Raw genomic sequence first — 24,327 nt, forward strand, 5'->3', positions numbered from 1 at the left:
TGTGAAATATTTTTAAGGTTTGAATTATTCCGTTTGCGGCAATTCTGGTTGCTGTATATTTCATCAGGGGCTTCGGTAATGGCATCCTTGGGACTGTAATATTTAATTTCTTTGCTGCCATGGATTAAAACCCATTGTTAACACTGCATGAATATTTCTAGTGTTTAATGTATTAGAAAATCCTAAGTGAAAGGAGATTAGGTGTTTTATATTAACAAAACCATAAAACAGCTTTCAAGATAAAAGGGAAAAGCAAATTAATTTGTATAATGGACAAAGGTTTATGTTCACCTTAGAGAGTATTCAAACACTACTGTGTTTTTAAAAAACTATATGAAGTCTATCTTCTTTAAAATGTGAGTAAAACATCCCTTATGAAAATTAATTTGTCCTTTGCATATACATTATGGAAAGATAGAACTAGGCAGGAGGAATTTTCAAGATGGCTTTGTTTCGTGTGTACTGTGTAGTTGGAGAAAACACCAATCGGCTTCTACTTAATTAAAATTTTAATGCGTAGATCACCGGAATATTTAAATCTTGTTTGTTTTATGTTTTGGCAAACAACCACATGTGTCCTTTGGCATTCAGGGCCAAGCTAGGGATTATATTGGTGTGCTCACCTCCCGGATGTCCACTGAATGCCCTGGTAGAGGCTTTCTCAAAGATCATTCTCGGGGATTTCAACATCCATGTTAAGTCCACCCTGTTTGGCTTTTCTCAGTCTTAGTGTCAATTGTGCAAGTGTTCTAGAACACAGGTGTCAAACTCGCGGCCCTCCAGATGTTCATGAACTACAATTCCCATCAGCCCTTGCCAATGCTCATGTTGGGAGGGACTGATGGGAATTGTAGTTCATGAACATCTGGAGGGCTGCGAGTTTGACACCCCTGTTCTAGAGGGTTGGGGGCCAGCCCTTGAAAAAAGGCATACATTGGACCTAATGTTCCACACTGAGCAAGATTTTTATAATCCAGTTAAGGATCCTTATTAAATCATATCTGCTAAAGCCTCCACTTGTATTAGCCTCCCTGGCAAGGAACTGCCTCCTCCCCTTGAGACTTACAGGGCCCCTTAGTTTCTCTAATGCCCCAGGGAATTTTCAGTGTCTCAATAGTGATTCTAAATTAGCAGGAGTTGCCTAGGATGTGGGGCTATAGAAAGGTTTGCTCCCTGGTGGACCACCTCTGGGCTTGCGTATCAGTTTAAGTTTGTCCAAACCACCTCGTAGAGATTTCTTCATTTTGAAAGGCATATTTGGCCTTTGTACGATCGGCTGCCTTCTTCATGGTAGCACCCATCCTCTGAAATGGCCCCTTGCAACAAGAATGGAACCTTCTCTGACCTGGTTTTGGACATCATACAGGGTAGCTTGTTTCCGGTGAGCATTTGGGAATTAAATCTTATTATTATTGAGCTCTTGTTACTGCTGAATCTCTGACTATATGAAGGTTTGCTCCAGAACTCGTTTGTTCGTTTGGTCTCCTTGATGCATAATTAGTTGTTGGTCTTGAAAGTTGTTGGTCTTGAAAGCATGATGAAACTACATTTTAAGACTGTTAAAATCAATCCATACACATCATTAAAACAATTAAAATTTCTCTACTTGATCATTCCAGGTTAAATTACCAGAAGACACTTGGTGGTCCATTCCGCACAGCACAAATAAGATGTCCTGAGGCCCTTTAAAAAGGAAGGAATTGGGAAGGAATTACACACAGCTTTTTCCTCCCAAGATGTCCTCAGAATGCCTTATTTATGCTCAAGGGGTCTTTTTTTGAGAACGCTTTAAAGTGCACCTTTTTTCCCCCCATAAGCCACCTGCAAGACGTCTCCTGCCTGGCTGTGCGGAATGCAGAGCTCAAGAAGTGTCTTATTTTTCTCACCTGACCATTTTGCTCTCTGGTCAGTTTTCACCCTCAGCTTGAGCCCGACATTTTGTGTGCAGCTGAAGGGATTCTCCCTGCTGCCATTTTCTGAAGGTTGCCTGAGGACATTTGCTCTGCAGGCTCTGATCCTGGGCGCCTTTTCAGCCCAAAAAGTACACAGTTGTACTCAGCTAGCCCTGCCAATTCCGGCAATATATGCCGTATATACTTGTGTATAAGTCAACCCGCATATAAGTTGAGGCACCTAATTTTACCACAAAAAACTGGGAAAACTTATTGACGTGTATCAGTCTAGGGTGGGAGATGCTTGAGTATAAGTCGACCAGAATATAAGTCGAGGGAGGCTATTTCAGCATTAAAAATGTGCTGAAAAAGTCGACTTATACACGAGTATATATGGTAGTTATTTTTTTGAGAAGCTATCTCCATAGCTATGTAGACATAAATGAATCTTAGCCACTTGGAAGATGGGTCTATTGCCCATTGAAAAGCATTGGGTAGACCTGCCCTCTGTGGACTGACTGAGTTTTTTCATACTGCACAGAAAACCAGTGGTTCACCCTACACAGAGGAGGAGGAAGGAATAGAACATATCTCCATTATGCTTTTTAAGGTTTTGTTGTGCTAAGTGGAACTTGAAAGTATTCTTCTCCTTTCCAGTGTTCTTTTCATACAGGAAATAGATTATCCTTATTACACTGCCTGAACGTCTTGGATCAAATGTCATCTCCTGCTGTGAGGGGAAGCAGATCCTATTTTCTTTGCATTAACTTTAAAGTCCTCTTGACAAAGGCAACACTAATATATTTCACGTTTAAAAAAACTGCTCCAGGAAAGCACTAGCACAATTCATTTTTAACTGTCACGGATGTATTTTCTTCAGATAACGTTTGTGGTTTTGTTCAGTTATGCAGATGGCCCGAGGTTGCGCAAACAACACTACGGTTGTAAAGCATGTAGACAGCATTTTGAAAACAAAATATTGCTGCACACCTGCACGACATAAATCATTCCTTTCCAGTATTTGAATTGTAAATACTAGTGTATGTGGGAAAAAACTTGCTTGCTTCTTGATTGGGTTTGATCAAGAAGTTTTGCTTTGGGTTAAAAAAACACTTTTGCTTTTCAGTTGATGATCGTGTTTCTCCTTCCTGGGGATAAAGATATATAACTGCAGTGTTGCTAGTCCTTCCAAAAGACATTTGCTCTCTCGTTGTGTGTTTCTGTAGTTGAATACTTGGTTCCTTACTTAAAGATTTACTTGTGAAGTGAATTCCCATGCACATGTTGCTGAGAAAATAGAAATGTTCCAGCTGGGCCAAAACAGTCATCTGCAGAGACTTATTAAAGGGGTAGTTCACACATGAGCATATATCACTTGATGATTCTGTGTAAACTTTTTGAAAAGTGTAGTGTCTGAGTTGATGCAAAGTGAAATGAACAAGGAGCAGCAGTGGTGTAGTGGTTAAGAGCAAGTGCATTCTAATCTGGAGGAACCGGGTTTGATTCCCCACTCTGCCTCTTGAGCTGTGCAGGCTTATCTGGGGAATTCAGATTAACCTGTGCACTCCCACACACGCCAGCTGGGTAACCTTGGGCACACGCATACAACATTGCAATAACCATGCAGCTGTAAGTTGTTAGTAAAGTGCCTTTTAAGATTGCACAAACAAATCCAAATTTAAAAAAAAGACCCCAGGATTATGAGATAGAAACAAAATCCCATCAAAGATCTGGGAAGTGATCAGGTGGCTCTAGAGCAGGGGTGGCTAACCTATGGCACTCCAGATGTTCGTGAACTTCAATTCCCATCAGCCCCTGCCAGCATGGCCAAATAGCAGAGGCTGATGGGAATTGTAGTCCATGAACATCTGGAGCACTATAGGTTGGCCACCCTTCTCTATAGTAAGTATTCCCAAGGCCCAGTTTTGATTGCAGGCATCAGTAAATGATGTCACTTGGGAGCACTGTGGAGCTATTTTATAGAGCTGGACCAGGAGAAGCTGATCTCCATAGAGCTTCAAAATACCTGACTGATGCTGTTAGGTTGAAACCTTCCGTTTCTCTTGTGTTATACAAAGAAGAAGAGTTGGTTTTATACCCCACTTTTCTGAAAGCAGAGTATACTCACCTTCCCTTCTCCTCCCCACAACAGACACCTTGTGAGGGAGGTGATTAGAGCAGTGGTCTTCAACCTTCCTAATGCCGTGACCCTTTAATACAGTTCCTCATGTTGTGGTGACCCCCAACCCTAATATTTATCCATTTTACAGATGGAGAACACTGATGCAGAGAGTCTTAGGCGACCCCTGTGAAAGGGTTGTTCGACCCCCCCAAAGGGGCCCCGGCCCCCCAGGTTGAGAACCACTGGGTTAGAGTTTGGAGAGAAGTGTGATTGGTCCAAGGGTGCCCAGCAGGCTTTATGTGGAGAAGTAGGGGATTTATACCTGGTTCTCCAGATTGGAGTCCACCTGCTCTTAACCACTAAGTCAGGCTCTCTCTGCCTTTTCAGTATACCATTGAAAAGATAGCAGCGCTATATGTATAAAATAATGATCAAAGCAGCACATGCAACAATAGCTTTAGGCTGGAAAGAAAAGAAAAAATGGACAATCCAGAAATGGCTGGAATATATCTGGGAACAAGTGACACTGGACATTTTCGACATAATAACAAAGAATAAACAGTGGCAAGATAAACAGAGCGAAATCTTGAAGATATGGACCATATACGCGGACTGGATGAAAGAAGCTGGAGTCAATGAGGAGAAATAGAAGAGATTACAAAGAATGAACTTACTGCTGTTTGTTTGAAAAAACTATGAAAAAATATAGGGGGGAGGGGGGAAAGGGGGAAAATGTATTGTTTGAAAACGAATGAAGAAAAGCATTAATATAAAATGAAATATGCAAATGATGCAATTAAAAATTATTAAAAAAGAAAAGAAAAGATAGCAGCTTCCTGCAAATTTGTCGTACTTTTCGCCTCCTTATGTGCAGTTTGACAATTTAGTTTTTATGTTTGGGATTGGAATAAACTGAACGAAAGGAATTTTTTGTTTCAAGATCTGTTCTTGTAAAATGCAGTTTGGAAAAACGAAATGCTGAAGTGAAGCTGAATATTTTTGTCCGTATAAATGGATGAATTTTACAAATGCATCAGTCAATTTTTTTTCTACATTTTGGCGAGCTGCTTTTCTGCTGTGATACTTATTTGGATATCCTTGTTCTTTCAGATACTGATGAATACAGGCCACCAGTATGGAAGTCTTATTGTGAGTACACCGTTATGTTTTATTACTATTCCGCATCCTGTTAGTGTTTTAAAATCCATCCTCTTAATTTTCTTAAAAATGCACAAAACATGATGCTCCACATTGTCCACAGCATGCATGATGTGAAGCTGGATGCCCTGAACTTTGGTAGTAGAAAGTGCTGCCAAGTCATTGCCATTTTACGGCAACCAGAACTCTGAACTTCGCTGTGCCAATAATCTGTTGATTTGGGAAAATCTTTAAGTACCTTTCTAGTAAAGACCCATTAACTCACAGATTAGTGTTTCCCAACCTTTTCGACGTCACGATACCTTTGACCTCATTCTTCATATCTCACAGTACCCCTGCCATCCCCCACCCTTACCGCCTCACCTTCCCCTCCCAGGGTGAAGGGAAGCACTGGGTGGGGGAAGGGTGCAGGAAGTGGCTGCTGACCTTGCGGCAGGTCCTGCCTCCTGGGCCCGCTCCATGTCCTTGCTGGCATCAGTGGGAGACACCACAAAAGTGAGGGGGACCGGTAGCGTTGCCGCGGTGACCCTGGGACATGCTCACGGCACCCCAGGGTACCACGGAACCCTGGTTGGGAATCACCATTGAGGTATGGTTTGGATGCAGACTAAGGTTTCCGCTCATTCCGCTCATGCAAAGGTTTCCGCTCATTTCCCCCCTCCCCCCTCCCCCCCCCTGTCCACTGAATTTCCCAAAATGCTTCTCCTTAGGGATGGGACCTTTGGCACAGCATGAGAGTCAAATCAGGGGTCTGCAGCAGGAAGAGGGAATTAGTAGAAATTACCCCACCCCCTTCTGTCAGCCTGGATCCAACCTTGTACTTTGACTCCTATCAGACTGGATTCATACATTCATTATTTGTGTGAAACGTTGCATTTGAAACCGTGAAACCTTCAGGCACACATAAAAACCCTAAGAAGAGCCTTGCTGGATCAAACCAAATGTCAATCTTGTCTAGCCTCCTATTCCTGGCAGTAGTCAGTTTTTTTTTAATTGCTACATTGCAAAGTTAAACATACACATATAAGGATTTAATAGAAAACAGAAAAAAGAAGATACCTATGATAAACTCAATCAAAATAAGCCTGCCTTTTTATTTAGTCTGCAGAAACCATTTCCACATGAATGCATACATTCCAGAAATATTCCTGTTGTTCAGTTTCTTCAATAGATCTCATAATTGCAGTAAGTTATAGTAATGTGAAAGTTTCTCTTAATTTAACTGGCCAGGTTTGTTTCTCTTGTGATTCTTGTTGTTTCCACTGCTAAACAAACGCCAGTCTGATGACAGTAATTAATTATTTGTAATTCTTTAGGTATAATTCATACACAATTAAGCAACCCTTTCCTCTGGGAGGGTTTAGGTTTTAAGTAAGGGTTTTGTGGGATGCCTGTACTAAGAAATAACTTCTGTTTAAATGGATTTTAGAGTGATGGAGCGTATATGTTAATTATAATTTTGATTCGCTCCTCTAGCTAATATTTTATGATGTTTTATGTATGATATTTTATGATGTACACCGCCCAGAGCCCCTTCGGGATGGGGGCAGTATATTAAGTTAAATAAATAAACAAACAAATAACAACAACAACAACAACAACAACAACGTTTCAAGAGTTGAAAGGGACTATTTCCCCTAATCCCTTCAAAAGTATTCCTAGTCTTCATTTCCCTAGTCCTCGTTTCAACAGGGGAGACTGATCTATAAATTGAACAAATAAAATAAGTATCATAGAAACCGTATTCCAAAATGTCTGTGCTTTAATGTGTAACTTACATAACCACTATGGGGGTTGCTAATAACAGTCATCTAGATGTTTGCAGGAAGCCTTCAAGCTTGACATGAAGAGAAGAGATCCCATAGTTACTACATATTTAGTTGCTGTGGGAGGAGGGAGAATCATGGCACTGTGCTATGTATGACCTTTCTGGGTGGTGTGGTGGGCAAGAACATTTTCTGGAGAATAAATAAGTGTGATTTGTTCATGACCAGATTAGAAAGAAAGGAAGCTGCTTGTCTGTATTATACTAGCCACCCTATTGCTGCAGCGGGACTCATATATGCATTGGGGAGCAGGTGAAAAAGACCAAATCCAACAAAAACACAGATATTAAGCTGAAGATTCATTTTTCTTAATCCCCAGAGTTTGATACCTATGAACTGATCACAGCTGACTATGTTTGTAACTAAGACGTTGCATATTTCTTCATAAACAGAAGCCAGCAACATTAAATGTGTCTTTTGTGTATATATATATTTAAAAACTTTTTTTGAGACATATTGTGCATTACAAATCCCTGGACCGAACTCACATTCCCTTTAGTCACTCAGCAGCTGCGGGGAACGGCTTCTAAGGGGGGGGAAAGGAGAGGCCCGGGGGTCTTGGAAGGGCACTGTAGGAAGGAAGGAAGAGCTCTTGCCCCCCCCCCCCCCCCCAACTGGTTTCCTATGTGAAAATCATGCTGGGGCAATTATTTGCCATTTTTGCTGCTCCGTGTGCACAGACACAATACAAGGAGCAACAAAATTGACAAAATCACTCCCCGGCATGATTTTCATGCAGGGAAATGGCTTGTAGTGGGGGTGAAGCAGGAGCCTTTCCTCCTTCCACAGCTTTGTTCTGAGCCTGTCTGGGCTCTCTCTTTCTTTTACAAAAGGAGTAGTTCCTCACAACTTCTGTCTGGCTGTGGTAGACAAGAGTTAGGAACCCAAACGGAACTCTTCAAAAATTGTAATATCCAGTTGTGCTATTGAAGTAGGCCTAGAGGTTTAGTCCAGTCAGCTTTTTTGCTTGTTCTTCCTCAATTCTCCTCCTCCTCCTCCTCCTCCTCCTCCTTACTAATCCCGTTCTTCGTGACTTTTCTCCATGATTCCCACCATGCAATGGGGACAGGGGGGTCAAATGACCCTGGGTGGAATGGTGGGGGGAGGTGAAAAATTGCCCCCCCCCTCCTCCCGCTTGCTGACCCTGCTCGGAAGAGCTGGGTCAGGGCAGGGGAGGTGCCTCAAGACAGAGCCGGCCTGCTCTGTCTTTAGGCGTCTGTGGGCCTGGGGAGGACAGGAGGTGAGCTGCAGGAGGCCAGGGGGGCGGCCTGCCACTGCGGTGCCTGTCTGAGCTGCCCCCAAGTGGATTGAAATTGCATTATTCTGCATGTGCGAAAGTGCCCAAGTCTGACACTAACTATTCACTGTCCTATACTGTATGATTACATCTCTCTCTGTGTGTGTATTCTGTAATCCTCCTTGAGTCTCAGAGAGGAAATAAGATAAATAAATTTAAAGATTCTAACTTTATCCAGCCTTTTTATTTGCTCCTCAGTTTTCCCATACAGAGTAATAATCCAAGACATTTTTTCTTAAAACCAGGAACAAATAATACTGATCAACCTTTTAAAGTTATCTCAAATTATCATACAATGGAAGTTCTTTTTTTCTAGTTTTTGCATACAGTTGAGTTGTAGAAATTTACCCTATCAATGGAAGGAATTAGGAAAAAATTACACCAACAGATGAGGAACTGGTATATATTTTGTGTTGTATAGAGTAGCTGGATCACAGATCTAACCTGTCTAGCAGTGTGTTCATTACAGCGTTCTGCAATATTTTTTAATCTGTTCTGTCCTGAAATTTATGTAAATGCTCATTCTGTTTCATTTGTGCCCAAACTTTCTCTCAGGGACTGCCCCACCTTTAAAATCCCTTGCCCACATAGCTGCTATCACATAATCAGTATTGTCAGGGTCTTTGTCTGTTTCAGAGCTCTTAAAGTGTCCCACTGTGCGGCTTTTGAGTCATAAATTATTATATTAGTTGCTCGTCATATGCCAAGCTAGTCACTTAATATAAAACCATTAACACACAAAAGTAACTTGGAGCAGGCTTTTGTCTTCAAGCTGATGATTAAAGGATAAAAATCAGTGCTCATCGTGTCGCTTATATTAAACATCATTAATCATATCAGCCATACCTACAGTACTTGTCAGCAAGACATGTGGCTGTGTTGTTTCAAGTTGCAAATAAAAATAATAAATGGCTGAAATATAACCTTTTGCAGGGAAAGTTGTCCTTTTTTTTGGGTTCACTTTAGCAGACATGTCACCCTGTAATATTTAAGGAACACAGTCATTCTTATAGTGAGGTCTTGTTGGCAGTCTGCCAGGAGGCGAGGGAATACATTGCCAGATGCATCATATTCCTCCCCGCCAAAAGAAAAACATCTATCTGAAACTGATTTGAAATTAAAATAAAATTTTAAAGAACTAAATGGAACAGTCCAGAATGGTACCTTTATCTTATATTCTAATAGTGAAGTCAGCCAAATCTGAGGGTACTTAAATCAGGTTACTGGAGCCATGAATGGGTAAAACAGATCTTTCTACAAATCTGAACAACATCCATATTTGCAATGGGGAAAAAATCTGAAATCTAAAATAATATGTTGTGTGGCAGCTTAGGAACCCCACCAAAATGTTGAAAGGAGTTCTTGTAACTTTAACAGATGGATTCCTTTAGTGGCCTTTGCTAGGCATTCCAAGTCTTTGTTTTTGTGAGTAAAAGGCCAGGCGAGAGGGGGCAGAGTCCTTTCCAGGGAACACTAATCGAAGCCAGACCTGACAGCAACCACTGAGTGATTGATACCACCTGATCTGCATGACTTCCCTAGGTCTGGCTGCTTGCTTTCTTCAACATTAGCCAGCCTATGAAAGCCAGTATGGTGTAGCAGTTAGAACATCAAAGCAAGGTCTGGGAGACTCAGGTTTGGATCCCCATCTTATTGTGGAAGCTCATGGTGTGATTTGGGACCAGTCACATACCTACATCCTAACCTAAATCACAAGTTTGTTGTGAGGGGGGGGAGGGGAAGAGGAGAATAATGTAAGCTGATCTGGACCCTACTGTGAAACAAATAATAAATATAACTGAAAGTAGGAGGCAGATAAAAGGTAGCTTGGTCTCCAGGCTCTAGATCCATGGTGGCGAACCTTTGGCACTCCAGATGTTATGGACTACAATTCCCATCAGCACCTGCCAGCATGGCCAATTGGCAGGGGCTGATGGAAATTGTAGTCCATAACATCTGGAGTGCCAAAGGTTCGCCACCACTGCCCTAGATTATGCTTGTCATTGACCTCTGTTTCCGCTCTATTCTGTCCACATCCTTTTTGAAGTGAGATCTCCAGAATGGTACACGGTACTCCAGGTGCATCCTGACCAGTGCAGTATACACAGGACTATGACACCTTGCAGTTTGGATGTTGTGCCCCTGTTGATACGCCCCAAGAACACATTAGACTTTTTTACCACTGCATCACATTCACTGCTCATATTTCAGCTTACAGTCCCCCCCATATCCCTAGATCTTGTTCACACACACTGCTACTCAGTAGTGTATTCCCCATCAATTGTGCTTGCTTCTCATTTTTATAACCCAGATGTAGAACTCCGCACTTGCCCTTTCAACTGGCATCTGCCCACTTTTCCAATGTGCCCAATTAATTCTGTCTTTATCTTCAGAGATGTTTGCTACTCTTCTCAATTCAGTGTCATTTGCAAATGTGATGAGTGATTTCTCCACTCCCTCACCCAGATCATTTATAAAAATATTGAAAAGTGCCAGGCCTAGAACCAAGCCCTGTAACAACCCACTGAACACCTCCATCCAAATCTAATGAAATACGATTGCACTCTAATCTGGAGAACTGGGTTTGATTCCCCGCTCAGCCACTTGAGCTGTGGAGGCTTATCTGGGGAACCAGATTAGCTTGTGCACTCCAACACATGCCAGCTGGGCTAGTCATAGTTCTTTGAAGCTCTCTCAGTCCCACCCACCTCACAGGCTGTTTGTTGTGGGGGTGGGTGAGGGAAAGGAGATTGTAAGCCCCTTGCAGGAGAGAAAGGGGGGATATAAATCCAAACCACTACTATGACTACTTTCGCTGCTGTGGCTGCTGCTGCTGCTGTTGTTCTCCAACCAGGTCCCTATTCACCTAACTATCCTTGACTCTAGTCTGCAGAGGTCTAGCTTACCTATTAGAACATTGTATGAGACCCTATCAAAAGCTTTACAGAAATCCAGGTAAACGATATCAACAATGTTCCCAAGATCCAATATAACTCATTACTCTATCAAAGAAGAAGTTAGTCTGGCAAAGTCTGTTAAGAATACATTCTTGCTAGCTTCCCTGGATCTCCAAGTTATGTTTCAGATGCTCATAGATTCAAAATGGTGTTTCTTTCTATGAACAACAGGTAGCTTTTGCTAAATTGCAAGTGTATGCTTTATTCAATACAAGGTGTCTATATTGAGTTTTAATATGTACAAATCAATTAAATGTTATTGACAAAATAATCACCTAAATAATTTAATTGCTGGATAGCTCTGATTACAATTCAATTGTTCTAGAAGAAGGTAATGAGCCCAAGATTCTCAAAAATTTGGACACACTGCAAAAATACTACAACAGATTCATTGTCTTTCAGCTACTCCTTTAGAAGGTCAAATAACATGTATAGTAAATAAATGCTATCCCCTTTCTCATGAAAAGATGACAGAAAGATGTGAATCAAACCACCACATCTTCCTGTCCCCGCTCCAGATACTCCATTAAGATTAAAGAAACTTTCTTGTGCACTGGTTTCATCAAAACCATTATTGTCTGCATTGGAAAACATAGCACTTTGATTTTAAAAAGCATTTTATTGCTCTAGACGGCTATTAGCAACACTTTAGCTTCTCTAGAGTTGCGCCCGCCATTTTGTTTCCCACAGAAGCACAGAGCCTGCAAAATGGCTGGTGCAACTGTAGAAAAGTGACAGTGTTGCTAATAGTTGTCCCAAGCAATAAAAAATATTTTTTAATGCAAGTGCTATATTTACCAGTGCAGACAGTAATAGTTTTGACGAAACTGGTGCATAAGCAAGACTCTTTAATCAGTGGCGTAGGAGGTTAAGAGCTCATGTATCTAATCTGGAGGAACCGGGTTTGCATTCTGATCTGAAGGAACCGGGTTTGCATTCTGATCTGAAGGAACCGGGTTTGATTCCCCGCACTGCCGGCTGAGCTGTGGAGGCTTATCTGGGGAATTCAGATTAGCCTGTACACTCCCACACACGCCAGCTGGGTGACCTTGGGCTAGTCACAGCTTCTCGGAGCTCTCTCAGCCCCACCTACCTCACAGGGTGTTTGTTGTGAGGGGGGAAGGGCAAGGAGATTGTAAGCCCCTTTGAGTCTCCTGCAGGAGAGAAAGGGGGGATATAAATCCAAACTCTTCTTAAAAGAGAATCTGCACTCCTTTACAATGTGGTTGTGTGCTGCTGACTGAATTGCCATCTTTTCATGAGAAAGGGGATAGTAAATATTTTTTAACATATGGAGCAATTCTTAGGGGGAAGGAAAGCAGTAACTGAAGAAGATACTCAAATTTCAGTGGTGGTTTTACACTCTCTTTTCATATCTTTGTTTTGAACTGTGATGTCTATGGTGACTTGTTCATCCTACTAAGCAAGGGGTCTGCAACCTGCGGCTCTCCAGATGTTCATGGACTACAATTCCCATCAGCCCCTGCCAATCTGATGTGAACAAAATTGCCCGTGGTGGCAGGGGCTGATGGGAATAGTAGTCCATGAACATCTGGAGAGCCGCAGGTTGCAGACCCCTGTGCTAAGCAAACCAGTTGAAAGACTGCTGGGAGTATTACAAAATTCCCAAGACACAAATTGGTTTCAGGACCTGAGAGGCCAAACTTGCCTCATTTTGTTCTTACGTGAGGGAAGGAAGTGGTCTACAAAATGCTTGTTGGCAGCTAGGCCAATATGTTAAATAGTGCATCTTCAGCAATCACTAGATGCCTGTTTAGGAATCCATAATCCCTCACTTCACCCTTTGGTTGGCTTGAAATCATAGCAAGTTCTTTCCTAAATCACTTGTTATGTTTTCCAGCTAAGCAAAGAGAGATTTTCTCGCTTTGCACCCTCAAGCAAGGGTGAGTTCAGTCCTTCACTTCTGTAGCATATGTCTGTATCTCTTTTTCGCTCCCGTTTGCTATGCTGGGTAAATCTCTCAAAGGAATTAAATCTCTCAGAGGAAAGGAAGTTAATCTCATTTGAGTTCTGTGGGGGATTATTTTACTTTTCTCAAGATGAACTCCTTTTCTCTCCCTCTCTTTTCTTTCCTGAGGTAATTTTGTTTCTTTTATTATGTGAGAGCCTGGGGGATGGTGTCTGTAAGCAGTTCTGGCCATTTGAACTAGAAGGGATCAGTACAGTCCCTAGGTGAATTGTAGTATGTAGAACGGATAAATCAGAGCCCTCCATGTCTCCCAAATCCTAATCCAATAGAGCTGTAGCCAACACTGGCGGGGACTGCAAAACAAAATGGCAGTATTTTTGTATGTATGCACACACATACATCTCACCCCTTTGGTTCTTACTTTATATACTGAACAGTTTGGAACTTCCTTCCCAAATTCTGATGATTTTAAATGTTTATGGAACTTAACACCGTCCTCTTTCCAACTTGCCTTGGATAGGGTCATCCTCTGCTTAAAAGGTCAAGTGTGCTGCTTGGGGAGGCGGCAGGGTTCAGAGTCTCTCAGAGATCCAGAGTGGCCTGTGCCAACGCCATCTTTCATTCATTCATTCATTCATTCATTCATTCATTCATTCATTCATTCATTCATTCATTCTATTTTAGACCACCCTCCCCAGAAGGCTCAGGGAAATGTACAACATGTATTAATGCAATAAAAACTCATATAACACTAATTTACATTTCACAATTAAAACAACCAGTATGGCGACTTTACCCTCCCAACCCTAACCCCAACTCTGCCCATGGGAGGCCTAGATGACATGAGGGTCTGATGGTCATCCCGGCTGGCCAAAAGCCTGGCGGAACAGGTCCGTTTTGCAGGCCCTGCGGAAACTTTGAAGGTCCTGCAGGGCCCTGGTCTCCTTAGGGAGCCTGTTCCACCAGGTATGGGCCAGGGTGGTAAAAACCCTGGCCCTCGTAGAGGCCAGCCGGATCTTTTTTGGGCCAGGGATTTCTAGCAGGCGCTCCTCCGAAGAACGGAGGGCCCTAACGGGGCAATACGGGGAGATGCGGTCCCTCAGATAATAAGAATAAAAACTGTTGACACCTGTGATATATTTAAAAAGTTGCAACATTTATGTCAAAATATTAACCAGTGCCTAGTTTTGAGGTATCCTTTGAGCGCTGAGGCCAAAGCCAAATTGTGCTTCTTCCATACGCTCAAGAAGGAACTTTGGACTCAGCACTGTTCCTGAATTCCCAGATTTTAATTGAAGGCCTACAGTGTTTTTTGTTGGTTTCATCTGGAATGCCATCTGTGTCATATACTGGAAGATTCAGGCTGCATTTCAGACCTCACAAACCTTTGTTGTGAAGGGCACAAACCTGGTAGAATTGCTTCTTCCCCTGGTCCTAAACTAACTTCCACCCCTTTTAATTCCCCATTGAGGGTGCCCTCATTAATTGAGGTTACTTTTCTTCCCAGTAACTGATGTCCTTAAATATAATTGTGTTTCTTTATTTACTTTATAGTCTGCCTTTCTCACTGAGACTCAAGGCAGATCACATAGTGCAAAACAAAGTAATCAAATAGCATGAGATGAGCAATATAATAGGACCTGGTTTAAAAAAATTAGGAACAACACAAAAAAGGACCAGACATATGTCAAACAATATGTAAAATGGAATTACAAAAGCTGAAAACATGCAGTAAGATCTGGATAATACATACAACAAGTGGGTAGTATATAGCATAAAAAGTGACATTGACTACAGTCCTGTTTTGAATTATGGGAAAGAATCCTAGTTATTGGAAAACTAATTTCAGTTATTGAAAGTATGCCCAGTTGAACATCAGGGCCAACTAAGGATGTGATTTGTTTATTCAGTGCTGGAGATCCCTCACTCCCAGCAGCCATTGCCTACCAGATTGTGAGTGGCTGGGACAAGAAAAAACGTCTTTTAAAGCATCATCAGTGATGGCATGATATAACTTCCAGGAAAAACCCAGAAGTCGCATCAATCTTTTGTAAGAATTGCCAGAAACTCTGAGGTAAAACCTGAAAAGGTAAAACCATCAAGTTACTGGCAATCCCTAGAAAGGTATAACATCACTTCTGGGTGTTTTCTGGAAGTGATGTCACACTATGGCCAATACTACCCCTTAAAGTGCTCCTGGCATGGCACTAACTGGACTCCCTCCGATCACCAGGCAAGGCCTGACAACCCTGGGGCCAACAGGCATTAAACACATCCATCCTCAGTTTTGTGCCATTTTGAAAAACAGTTTTAGTAACGTATGATGTCAGTAAATAAGTACTATAAAGTGTGATGTCAACATATAAACACACAGCTGAAGGATGTTGTTCTGTTGAAAATTTGCCCCTGGTCTGCCTTCTGTTGTTTTCCAAAAAAAACATTAATAAAGTATCTGTTCACGTGGCCAACCAAATTACCACAGGATACTTAACAGGCTTTTGAGTTCCCCAGAACTCTGTGAGGTGGGATGTTTTGTATTAAAAAGAAAGAACACCTTTTTGTTTTTTCTCTCTCGAGAAATCCTGAAAATCTAGCCAGATGAACAGTTGTAGGGAACTAAGAAGAGAAGAAGAAGAGTTTGTATTTATATCCCCCTTTCTCTCCTGCAGGAGACTCAAAGGGGCTTACAATCTCCTTGGTCTCCTTCCCCTCACAACAAAACACCCCTGTGAAATTGTTAAGGTGGGATACATTCCCACACACGCCACATGGCTGGGCTTACCCTCGAAGAGCTGTGACTCAAGCCCAAGATCGCCATTTCAGCTGGCGCATGGTGTGGGAGTGTATACAGAGCTGGGATCTGAATTCCCCAGATAAGCCTCCACAGCTCAGGCGGCAAAGCGGGGAATCAAACCCGGTTCCTCCAGATCAGAATGCACCTGCTCTTAACCTCCTACGTCACTGCTGCTCTCTAATAAACGTGACTGGGCTTAATACAAAGACATCCCACTATTTTTTAAAAAAAATTCTCTGAATTAATACAGTTACCTGCAGTCTTACCTTGAAGCCTAAAGATGTTCAGGGTAGATTCTTTCAAGGTGAAATTTGCTGAACCATCTTCCAGCATAACAAAGCCCAAGTAGCTATAACTTGGTGGTGTTAAGTGTATTCCCCTGCCCCCTGGCTCATTCCCTACCCTTCAAATACTTAAAAAGTAAAACAAAAATTGAAATCTCTTTTACTTTCTTCTTCTTCTAGTGTACCAGTTGCAACAGGAAGCTCCTAATCCGAGAAGAATTACTTGCACATCAGAAGTGAGTACCATGAAACCTAAAAAGGAATACAGAATCTGTTGTTTTTGCTTATTTTCCCAGCTGGTTCTTCATCTCTGGAGAGGTTAAACTAGAATGTTCTTTCTGTGTTATTGTTTTCAACTTGTATGCATTATTCATCCACTTTATAGTGGTCTACTCATTCCAAGACTTTTTTTTTAGCTTCTGCAGTTGCTTTCTCCTAAGTTTTTAACCAAATAGTTCTATTTAGAAGAAAGAAAAGCACTAAAACCAGGTACATTCTTACCGCCCATCGAGCAGCCTGGTAGGGTGGGGGGAAGGGGAGGGGGGCTATTCTCCACCCCCCACGTGACCAGCTGGCGTGCCCCCAGGGACATGTGACCCCACATGTCCCCATGAGTGCTCCATCTCTGCTTGCTGCCCATGCCACTGTCTTTAGAGGTGAGATGGATGGCAACCACAGTCCAGGCTTTTGCAGCGCAGTAGTGGCAATTTGCGCGTTGAATGCTACTCCCCACGAGGCTGGCCTGGTACCTATGTTACTCCATCAGGCACCAGGCCAAAATGTTTGTTTACCTAGGCTTCTAATTAAAAGGTTGCTATTTTGTCACCATTTTAATAATGTTTTCGTCTGGTCACCGGCATTCATTTTAAATTGTGTTTTTATGGCCTGGTTGGTTGTTTTATGCTAGGTTTTAATTAAGAATTTTAAAATATTTTATTATGTTTTATTTTGCAAAAACACCTCAAGCAAGGTCCCGGAAGAGGTGTCTGGAAGAGGAAGAATGATATCTTGTTTATTTCTTGCATTCTACTGGACTTTTGAAGCCTTTTAATAAATTCATATTTAAAAATCTAGTAGCTTCATCATTTTAAAAGCAAATGCTTTTATCTGTACTATATCGAGTTGCTGGATCTTGTAGAAACATCCACTGCAATTCTGAATATACTACAGTGCTGGGTTTGACTTGTTATAGTGCTGCTAACAAACCACCGTTCATGCTTAACAGGCATTGAAAATGATTAAAGTTTTAAATTTTATTGCAACACTTTCATCGTCCACCCGAGGGAAGAGAAAATTAATCTTCCAAGTATGTTTGTCATTTTGACATAGTCTTAAATACCAGGGAGCATATTACTGTCATAGCCTTAATAGTTCATTCCGCTTAGATCACAAATAGGATTAATTTACTGAATGAAATAGGAATTTCTTTGTGCAGAAGTCTTTCAAATGCCAACTGCAATTCTTCCAAATATTGCCATAAACCTCTAGTGAGAAAAATAAAGTTCTAACGGGAGCAAACAGTTCATATTTTCATAGAAAATGCTGGTCCTTGCCAATTTTGATTTGGCAAGCATTTTAATAGTTATCTAGCTTTGATTCCTGAGTATGAATATAAAAATTGATCTGGAATAATTTCTAGGTTTGCTTTCCAGACTATTAATGAGTATCCCAGTTAGATGTTCTTTTTTATGATGATCACATTGTATTCAAAAGAAAATGCCCCCTTTTCTCAGTGTAGCCCTGATACTTGAGATTTTAATAAATTTCAACACTTCTTTTTATCAGACTGACCCAAATGATACACAGTTGACCGGATCCATCTAAATCTGTGTCCAAGTATAGAAACAGACTTTTCTATGTGTACATAGCCTTTAACATGGAGGAAGCGAAACTGCTCTAATGGTGTTGATGGTGCTGGCAGCCTAACCTGAGTACATTCCACAGCCCGGCGTATGGCCAGCTTCATCGGCGAGACTTTATCTCTGCGCTGAGATGAGGTCTCCGCTCCCATGTGGGAAGCCGGAGGGGATGGATGATAGAGTTATAACCTGTGCTTCTGGCGGAAGTGTTATCCTACACCGCGTGTACTTGAGTTTAAGATGTCTGAATAAACCAGTCTTTTTTTCACCAAAGAGCCTTTTATTTCTGCTTTCTATGGAATTCTTTACATTGCAGGAATCTAATTCATCTACATCCCTAGTGCAGTGGACCCTCTGGTGTCTCGCATGGAGAGGTTGGATGTTTCTGGGGAAGGAGCGAAGCTCTTTAAAGAGGGTTCGGACCTTTCCCTTCTGGATCTGGAGGAACCGGTGGAGAACTGGTCTCGCTATGACCTTCTTTCCGCCCTCGTGATCAGCACGAAGTCTTCCTTTTTACTCCGCTGAACGAGGGACGGACGTATCACCATGGTGACTACATGAGTCGCTTGGGGCTGTCTATGGATCGTTTTCCCCGTGGATCGGATCTCTACCCGCTGCATGGATTACAAACCTCAGATGCAACCTGTCATGGAGGAGACGGCCTGACCACCTTTCATGGCAAACTCCAGGAGTCCATTGAATCCATTCCTGACTCGTGATTTTGGTGATGCTCCTAAGGAACCACCGCGGCACAGCACTGGGGCCCCGTCCGGCGACACTGGGATCAAACTCTGAATTGGGAGGTATCCGCATCGCTCTCCGATCGGGACCCCTGGATCCCGGTCAGCGGTTGCACCTGAGGTGTCTCCGGGAGCCACCGGTGGCTACTGTGTTCTCATGTCTCGCCTAAAGACGCACGGCGAGTCCGGCGAAAGCCTGCACTTCAGCCGATTCGTTCCTCTCCCATCGAAAGAGAGCTGATGATGAAGTACCGACTGGCGATGCCCAAGAAGCATGGACCAGAACGCCAGCTATGGAGGAGGAACGGGCACAGCTGCAGCAAGAGCTAAAAACCCGCAGAGGGACCGGAACAGTAACGGCAAAGAAGTCCAACTCGAAGTTGACCGTACAAAGATGCGCCCAACGACAATATGCGAGAATCTGTCAGTCCATGATAAGGTCCTGAACGCTTCCAAACTGGATTTACAGCGGCAACGCGAAGCTGCTTCAGGCCTTGCGCACGCAAAGTGAGCTTTTACTGCAGCCATTAAACGTGGATCTAACTGGCTAAATTGAACGAAAGCAGCTCTGCATAGCGCATCTTGTGATGCATTGATCCGCAAGGAGAGAGCTGGTTGCCTGGAGAGGGAACTGAGGAAGAAGCAGACCAGGAAGCCTCTAAGTTGAGTCTACGCTGTCACTGATACTGCCGCGCCAGAGGGGCAACGTTGCCAAACTCTGCCAATTTCCGCGACCAGCTCCCACCGGAACGCCAGCGCACCGCATTAATACCGCCACCGCATCCCGCCCTGCAACCGCTGCCCGCCTAACCTGCTCAACCTGGCGATTCACTGCAGGTTAAGAGCCGTGGAAAGGTTAGCTACAGGCCCTCGACATACCTGCCCGCTTTGATGGGACCGGCCTAAACTCCCCCCCTACTTCATCTTACAACTCGATGCCCACATGGAGGACTATGATGATTTATACCGGCCTGAGCGCTAAAATACGGGACATCGCTCAGTCCTGGATGGGCAGCAGCCGAATGGCCAGGACTCTTTGATTTGCAGATGAAGACTCTCGCGACGGTGCCCGTGATTCTCCAAGCCTTAAGAGCTGCCCAAGATCCGGGCGCCGAAAATGAAGCTATCCGCATCTATCAAACTATCCAGCAGGGTAACCGCCATGGCAGAATTTGCTCCGCGGAATTTCAGGCGCGGCTGCTCGACTCTCCTGAGGCCTGAACGCATGAAATGCTTAATACTTCGGATGCTGTTGACGCAGCTGCGCGGAAACGGTGTTTTAATTCGGTTCTCGCCAGACTATTGCTGATTGATCCAGTTAATCCCAAGTGGCGCTCTCTCGCTTTGAATACGCTGCCGGAGGCCGCCTACACGCCCAAACTCCGCCACTGCGCTCTTCACCGGCTGCCCAGCCAGCCTCTACCGACCAATTCTCTGAGCCACCGCCGACTGGGATTGTGTCTTTACTTCCGCGGAGGACTGGTAGGTCATCTAGCCACCACCTGTCCAAGAAACAAACCAACCGCTTCCAGCCACGCACCCCATCTGCCAAGCCACCACGAATCGGGGTCACGCCTCGACGGCTCCATTCAGGTCATCGGCTTACCCTGAGGAGGGGAAGCAGCGTTTGCCTTTCTTTCAGCCCCCATGGACATGGGTCCGGAATTCCCCTGACGCCGGGTGAGTGAAGGCAGCCCCATTACCGTCCAAGCGCTTTCTGGCCAACCCGCTTAAGCATACCAAGATATAGCCTCGCCCTTAGGGATTCTGGCTGCCCATTGCTTAATGCGCACCCCAGGCGGTAAGTGAGAGCTAGGTTCGACCAAATTCCTGGCTAAGCTCCATACCATTCACACTAAATGGACGCAGCCCTCTCGAACGGTAAGGACCGCCCAGTTCAAACACAACCGTTCTCTCCTCATGCTCACCATTGGGAGAAAAAAATTAGTTTATGGCCAGTGGCCGCAAACACTCCATAGTTCTAAGTAATGCCTTGTTATTGTTACATGAACCAAAAGTTCATTTGGAAAGAAAGGATCTGTGAATTCACTGACCTCCTGGGCGGTGAACACATGAATTGGGGGAAAAAAACCTTAACTTCTCCTGACACCCTCCCCTGGCTTCATCAGCCATTGTTCCCCAATTCTATTGGTATCCCAATCAGCGTACTAAGATCTAGCCAGAGTTTTTCTTTGTGAGCAAGAATGCGATCAGTTGCCACCCCATAGAGACACTGACTGCAAAATCAAGTATACAGCCGGGCTTAATCCGCCCAAAGGTAGAATCTACCGTGATGAGTCCCAATGAGGAGAAGGAACCGCGTTCTGGACAAGAACCTTCGGGCCAAGGGTTCATAATACGGGCGGGCTACCAAACAATACACACGCTGCTCCCGCTTTTGTTTGTAAAGAAAGATGGGTCTTTACGCTTTGCACAGATTATCGAGGTCTCAATGCAGTCTCCTTGTCCAATAAATACCCTTTGCCTTGATTAAAGGACCTTTAAGACGCATTGGGCAAAGGGCGATCTTTACTTCAAATTAGACTTGAGAGAAGCTTACTACAGGTCAGAAATTGCTGAAGGCCAAGGAACACTTGACTGCTAACACAAAGCACAGTTTGAATACTTAATAATGCCATTCGGTTAAGTGGGCCCCCGGGCTTTTATGGCCCTTATCAACGGTTTCCATGATTTATTGTACAAGGAGTTGTAGAGTACTTAGATGACGCTTTAATTTATTCACAAAACCATGGAAGAGCATGAAGCATTGGTTCGAAGTATTAAAACGCTTTGCTCAACAACTCTCTCTTTGCCAAACTCTCCAAATGCTGTTTCCACCAGACCTCTATTGACTATTTGTTACCGGATCTCACAGGGCTTAAAATGGATCCTGCTAAAATTGACGCTGGTCCCTCCAATGGCTCAGTCTTCCCCACCAACCTAAAGAACTCCAATCTTTCCTGGGTTTTGCTAATTTCTACCGACTTCATACCCCACCCGCTGAACTGACTCTCCCTCTCATTATGACCTCTACGACCAAGGGCAAAGATCCACTGCCCGCCATTCACCCCTTTCCTGGTCTGAAGAATGTCAAACAGCCTTTCAGCTCTTAAAGTCTGCTTTTACCAATCAACCCATCCTAAAAGCAATTCTGACCCAGATCTCCCGCTTGTGGTTCACTGGATGCCTCGACAAAGCAGCACCGGGGCAAGCCCTGCTGCAGAAAAAATAAAGATGGTAGGCTGGTTCCGCGCTATTTATCAAAGAAATTCTCCGTGCTGAACTCAACTGGACTGTGGGATAAAGAGACTGGGCGCTATCAAAGTAGCATCTCTCCACTTACCACTGGCTGGAGGGGCTAAACACCTTTCAGGTTTGGTCGGATCACAAAAAACCTGGTCATTTTTCCACCCCCCCTCAAGATGTCCGCAAAACAACTCCGGCAGCCCATTTTCTCGCTTTCACAGTCCATTTTTCCCCGGAAACTAATAACTGGCTGGATGCTTCCGCCACCGGGAGGTGGAGCTGCCCACGGTGACATTCCACGCGACTGTTCTCCTCCAGTTGGGGCTGGCTGTCACCCGATCTCAGACGCCCACTCTCCTTCACCACCCATTCCCATTCCCAGTCGCCTCCTTTCTGCGGAACTCGAGAGGCGGCTGTACCAGCCTCCAGCGAGGGAAGGTGGATTCAATTGGCGCTTTGGAGAATGGAGTTTGGGCGGAGGGGGGAGGTTACCGCCTCCCCCCCTCCGCTAGCAGATTCTTGAAGTTCGCCACGATGCCCGGCCAAGGCTGGACATTTTGGCTTTCTGAAAACTCTTCTGCATTTGGCCCGCCACAGTTCTGGTGGCGTACGCGCAAGGACATTGAGGCGAGTATTAAAGGTTGCCTTGGTTCGCAGAAGCCAAAACATTCCGAAAGCCCTCCCATGGGCTGTTGAAACTCTCCCCGTGGCCTCTGGGAAGTCATCTCCATGGGATTTTATTACGATTTACCGAAAGTCATGGCAACACCGCTCTTATGGGTAGTGGTGGATCATTTTCTTAAACAAGCCCATTTTATTCCATGTGCTTCCATCCCTCCGCTTCCTAAGTTAGCACGCTGTTCATTCAACATCATGTTTACCGCCTACACCACTTCTGGCAGGGTCTCCGTAATCGCTGCCCCAATTCATTTTCAAAGTTCTGAAGGCTTTTAGGTTGTTAATGTCAAGCGTCGCCAAATTTCTACCACGCTCAGCGACGGTGAGTCGGAGAGAACAAACAGAACTCCTAGAGCAGTATTTACGCTTTGTTACACCAACTACCACCAAAGCATAATTGGTGCGAAGCCTATTCCGCTTATGAGCACTTCATAACAATGCGGTTCATATAGCAGTACAAAGAAAACTCCCTTTGAAATTGTGTCTGGTCGCCCTTCCCATACCGCAGAACTACCCATGACAGCATTGATCCTCCAGAGTTTCAACAATGGATTTCATCCCTAGTCTAGGTGCGGAATCGAATCCAGACCCGCCTTTACAACAGGCTAAAGACTCCTGCAAAGCTGTACGTGACAAGCACCGCCTGATTTCCTCTGCGCAGTGGGCTTTGGGTGCATTTGTCTACCAAAAATCTCAGAGACGGCATAACAATTTTCCAAACTAGGTAAAGATTCGTGGGATCTTTTCAGATTACTAAAGTACTAATATGTCACTGCCCGATTGATTTATTTTAACTCTTAGTAACATTCATCCTGTCTTCCATTCCAGTTTACTCAAGGAGGCTCCCGCCCGATGCCTTGCACGACTCTGGAGAGACTTCCCCACCAACTATTATTGATGGCCACAAGCACTAAATTGACGCCTTATCCCCTGGACTCTCGCTTAATCAGCAGAACGCTTTGTAATATTTAGTCTCTTGGTGGATATTCCTCTTGGGTATAATCAATGGGTTTATTCCAAAATATTGATGCTCTCTACCCTTATTTCTGCTTTCCACTGCTTTCCCAAGATAAACCTGGGGAGGGGTCTTCTTTTAAGGGAGGCAGAGTGTAAAGGTTTCAATGGTGTTGATGGGAAGGCAGCCAACCTTGAGTACATTCCACAGCCCGCGATGGGCCAGTTTCATCGGGCGGAGACTTTATCTCTGCGCTGAGATGAGGTCTCCGCTCCCATGGGAAGCCGGGAGGGGGATGGGATGGATAGAGTTATAACCTGTGCTTCTGGCGGGAAGTGTCATTCCTGCCACTGCGTGTACTTGAGCTTTCTAAGATGTCTGAATAAACGGTCTTTTTCACCAAAGAGCCTTTTATTTCTGCTTCTATGGAATTCCTTACAGAAACACTGCACATTGAGATAGGAAAATGGCTAAACTAGCCCTAAGCAACCCCATGTTTGTTTGCTCCTCACCTCTTGTGACTTTGACTAGCTTGATGGTTCTCCTGATATCAGGAATGGAAGTGGTCCAGAGGGATCATCTTCATTTG

The 24,327-nt window shown here is 43.9% G+C and overlaps 1 protein-coding gene across 1 annotated transcript in view; it reads left to right on the plus strand.

Moving 5' to 3' along the window:
• Positions 1-24,327, plus strand: part of CHN1 (chimerin 1) — a 158,560-nt gene that overhangs the window by 29,608 nt on the left and 104,625 nt on the right. The window contains exons 2-3 of the mRNA XM_048486628.1: positions 5,125-5,163; positions 16,441-16,496. Coding sequence (XP_048342585.1) covers positions 5,125-5,163; positions 16,441-16,496 — 95 coding nt within the window. The remainder of the gene's footprint in view (positions 1-5,124; positions 5,164-16,440; positions 16,497-24,327) is intronic.

This window comes from Sphaerodactylus townsendi, linkage group LG02 (assembly GCF_021028975.2).
Source record: "Sphaerodactylus townsendi isolate TG3544 linkage group LG02, MPM_Stown_v2.3, whole genome shotgun sequence".
NCBI classification, from domain to species: Eukaryota; Metazoa; Chordata; class Lepidosauria; order Squamata; family Sphaerodactylidae; genus Sphaerodactylus; species Sphaerodactylus townsendi.